The 3797-nt window shown below is 39.8% G+C and overlaps 1 protein-coding gene across 1 annotated transcript; it reads right to left on the bottom strand.

The window, feature by feature from the left end:
- Positions 1-382: 382 nt before the first annotated feature.
- LOC123322328 lies at positions 383-1342 on the bottom strand. The gene is made up of 2 exons (XM_044910270.1): positions 836-1342; positions 383-716 (listed from the first exon to the last, which is right to left on the bottom strand). Exons 1-2 carry the CDS (start codon positions 1039-1041, stop codon positions 383-385), a joined length of 540 nt encoding a protein of 179 aa, XP_044766205.1. The 5' UTR covers positions 1042-1342.
- Positions 1343-3797: the final 2455 nt, after the last annotated feature.

Raw genomic sequence — 3797 nt, 5'->3', positions numbered from 1 at the left:
GCTGAAACTTCTAGAACTAAGCGTGTTCCCAGCTGCACCTACCAGAAAAGGAACGATATTCTGGTAGAGCTCAAAAATGATCTCAAGTCATTTTATAGCAGAAGAGAACAGAGGGAAGAGGAGAAATTGGAAATAGCTAAAAAAAGACTAGAGTCTTTATTAGTTGTATCTGATTTTGCCTTTTAGTTGAGTATTTGTTATTTATTTATATAAACAAAGTTATGTGCAATGTATATCTGTTATAAATATAATAATATATATAATAATATATCTGTTATAAATATTATATAATAAATTTTTTTAATAAATGTGGGTAAAAATGAAAATGCAGATTTTTGTTCATATATATTTATATACGAGAAAATGGAATTATCAACAGAAATTATGCAATAAAGTAAAATTTCAAGACAAAACCCATCTCTGCAAATTCCTCTGAAATGATTCTGCATTCTGTTACTGATGGCCGAACAATGACATTGCCAGACATATCAGAAAGAAATGATGTCACATTTACTACGATCCTATGGAGCGTACTCACAGATAAATTGAATCTGTCAGCCACATCTCTAAATGAAGTAGATTCATTACTGGCAAACCATAAAAAGGCTAGTATACATCTCTCACTACCAATTCTTCGGAAGCCTGTTTCTTTTTTGGGGTAATATTTTGAAGCTTCGAACTGTTCTTTCAGTTTATGAACAATATCTCTGGAAACCCTAAAATAAAAATTTATTATACGTTACATGACCGTTAAAGGATAAATTTATCGATACAAATGTTAGACCGTATGCATACCATTATAACATATTATTAATGGGACGAATTTGTTACTCACCTGAAATGTTCAGTGAATTGTTTATTCGAATATAATGGTACTGTCTCCTCAACGTTACCTTCATTTTTAGGTCTATCTAGTAAAATTTCAGGAATCAACAAGTTTGGTACGATATTTTCAGTTAATTCGGCAAGAAACTCTTCATCACTGTTCGAAGAGGACGATGAAGAACTACTACTACTATCAAATAAATGTATAAACTCCATAATTCGCGAATTTAATGATAACAGAATGATAAAAATAATTACAACACCCTTTTCAAATAAAATTTGGTTACCTTCAGATTACCGACCACCTGTTCAAAAATTAAGGTTAGGTTAGGTTGCTATCAACAAATTTCGACATGCGTCGAAAATATCCCAGATCAGTTCTCAGGTACTGAATTTGGATAGTTCTAGGATCGTCCCAGGATGATTCTGACGAAACTCGAACACGAAGAAGTTAGTCCTAGAACAGTTCAAAAAAAACCCGAACAAGAACATTTTAATACGCAAACTCCTGACAGTTCTAGAACGGTTCTAGTTCGAACCCGAATTCATTCATTCATTGCTGTATCCCGTTACCGGAAATAAATCTACAAAAAGAAGAAGAAAAAAAAAAAAAAAAATTGGAACAGACTTGTAACATCTTAGTGCTAGTTGCGATTGTGTGCCCTCCTGTGACTAAAGAGACCCAACCGTGACCTGCAGATCCTTCCACACTCAGGGCATGGATAGTCTCCAACCAGATCTGGCCGCCGCTGTATCCTTCTCGATTCTCCATTATAACTGTGGACCAAAGACCTCCACTGTGACCTGTCTAACGCTAGTTGTTCCCAGTTATGATTAGCATTAACTGATTTTAGGGATTGATGTAGTGTATCCTTAAACCGCTTATACTGGCCTCCTGGTTTCCGGGCTCCCTCAGTGAGTTCGCCGTATAGAGCTATTTTGGGGAGTCTTGTGTCTTGCATCCTCAGAATGTGGCCGCTCCATCTGAGTCGGGCCCTCGTTACTTGAGTCTCAATTGTTGTACAACTCGCGCGCTGCAAGACTTCTGCATTCGAAACTTTGTGGAACCATCTGATGTGCATTATCTGTCTTAGATGACGTTGCTGCGTCTTTTCAAGCTGTTTAATATGTCGCCTGTAGGGAGTCCAGCTTTCGCTTCCGTAAAGAAGCGTTGGGAGGACCACTGCTCTGTAAACAGCTGTCTTGGTCTTCAGATTGAGGTCGTGATTCTGGAACACTCTGTCCTTCAGCTTCCAGAATGCCCGTGATGCCAAATTGATACGGTTGTGTATTTCCGTGTCAAGGTTAGCCCTAGTATTTATGAAGCTTCCCAAGTATTTGAACTGCTCGACCTGTTCTAGAGTTTCATTGTCCAGGCTGATATCTGTTTGAAGGCTTTCTGGCGGACTTACCAGGATTTTGGTCTTGTCAATATTGAGTCTAAGGCCTAAAGCTTCGTATATATGTTTATAGGTGTCCATCATTATCTGTAGATCCTCTGAGCTGCTAGCGATGAGTGAACAGTCGTCTGCATATTGAAGTTCCGTGATAAACTTAGTACGGGTTTTTGCTCTGAGGCGCTTCAGGTTAAACAGGCCTCCATCAAATCTGAATCTTATCCCAACACCTCTTACGGGCATGCTCATGTCAGCAATTATCGATACAGCTATGGCGAAAATATTGAACAGTAAAGGCGCTAATACGCAGCCTTGTTTTATTCCAGAGTTGGTTGAGAAATGGTCGGTTGTAGAGCCATTATGCTGTATTCTAGCGGTGTTGTTGGTATGAAGGCTTTTACACACTGCCAGGAATTTTTCGGGTACTCCTAGACGTGCCATGATTTTCCAGAGCGCTCTCCGATTCACCGAGTCGAATGCCTTGCTTAAATCGATGAAGGCTGTATAAATCCTTGATTGTTGTTCACGGGCCTTTTCTTGTAGCTGTCGCAGTGTAAAAATTAGGTCCACCGTACCTCGATTTGGTCGAAAGCCGCACTGGGATTCAGGTAAAAGCTTCTCTAAGAGTGGAACCAGACGATTAGCCATAATCTTCGAGAGAATTTTACTGGCCACATTAAGCAACGATATGCCCCTGTAATTGTTGCAATTCGACGTATCGCCTTTGTTCTTATAGAGGTTGATAACTAAAGCGTCTCTGAAGTTTTGTGGCACATCTCCCTGTTCCCAGATCTTGCGGAATAGTATTAGGAGACTATTGACAATGTCCTCATCCAAGGCTTTGAATATCTCCGCCGGAATGCCGTCTAGACCAGGTGACTTATCATTTTTCATATTTTTAATCGCGCTTATGATTTCCGACATTGAAATTTCGTCATCAAGCGATGTCATCGGACTATACGCGGGAAGCAGGTCTAAAATGGATAAATCCGAGTCGTTATTTTGATTCAAGACCTGTGAGTAATGCTCCTTCCATCTTTCGAGAATTTTTCTATCATCAGTTAGAATAGCTCCATGAGCATCTCTTATAGGAAAGCTAGCTTTTCTGCTTGGACCGTAAACAGTTTTAATAGCTTCGAAAAAACGCCTGTAGTCATGGTTATCGGCGTAAGCTTGTATTTCCCTAGCTTTTTCTTTCCACCAGCTGTCCTTGATTTTTTCTTATTTCTTGACGGACCTCGCGTTTTATGTTTATGAAACCTATTTGGGCTGCAACATCGCCAGGCTTGTTAATTGCGGTTTTCATCGCTTTGTGTTTTGCGTCCAAAAGGGGTGCGATATGAGTTTCGCTGTCGGCAAACCAGTCTGGGGATTTTCGGGAGCGTTCTGTGCCCAGTATTTCTTTCGCTGTATTTGTAAGGGATGACTTGAAACGGAGCCAATGAGTCTCAATGTCGTCGTTATAATCCGGTGGTGTTAGGTTATCTTTGACGGCAGCTGTGAATCTGTCCTTTGTAGAAGGGTTTTGTAGTTTGGATATTTGAAGGCGCTCTCTTAGATACTTCGGCTTGCGTT

Source organism: Coccinella septempunctata, chromosome X (assembly GCF_907165205.1).
Source record: "Coccinella septempunctata chromosome X, icCocSept1.1, whole genome shotgun sequence".
Lineage (NCBI taxonomy): Eukaryota > Metazoa > Arthropoda > Insecta > Coleoptera > Coccinellidae > Coccinella > Coccinella septempunctata.
The sequence above is the reverse complement of the archived record's forward strand: the minus strand, read 5'-3'. Positions and strand labels throughout refer to the sequence as shown.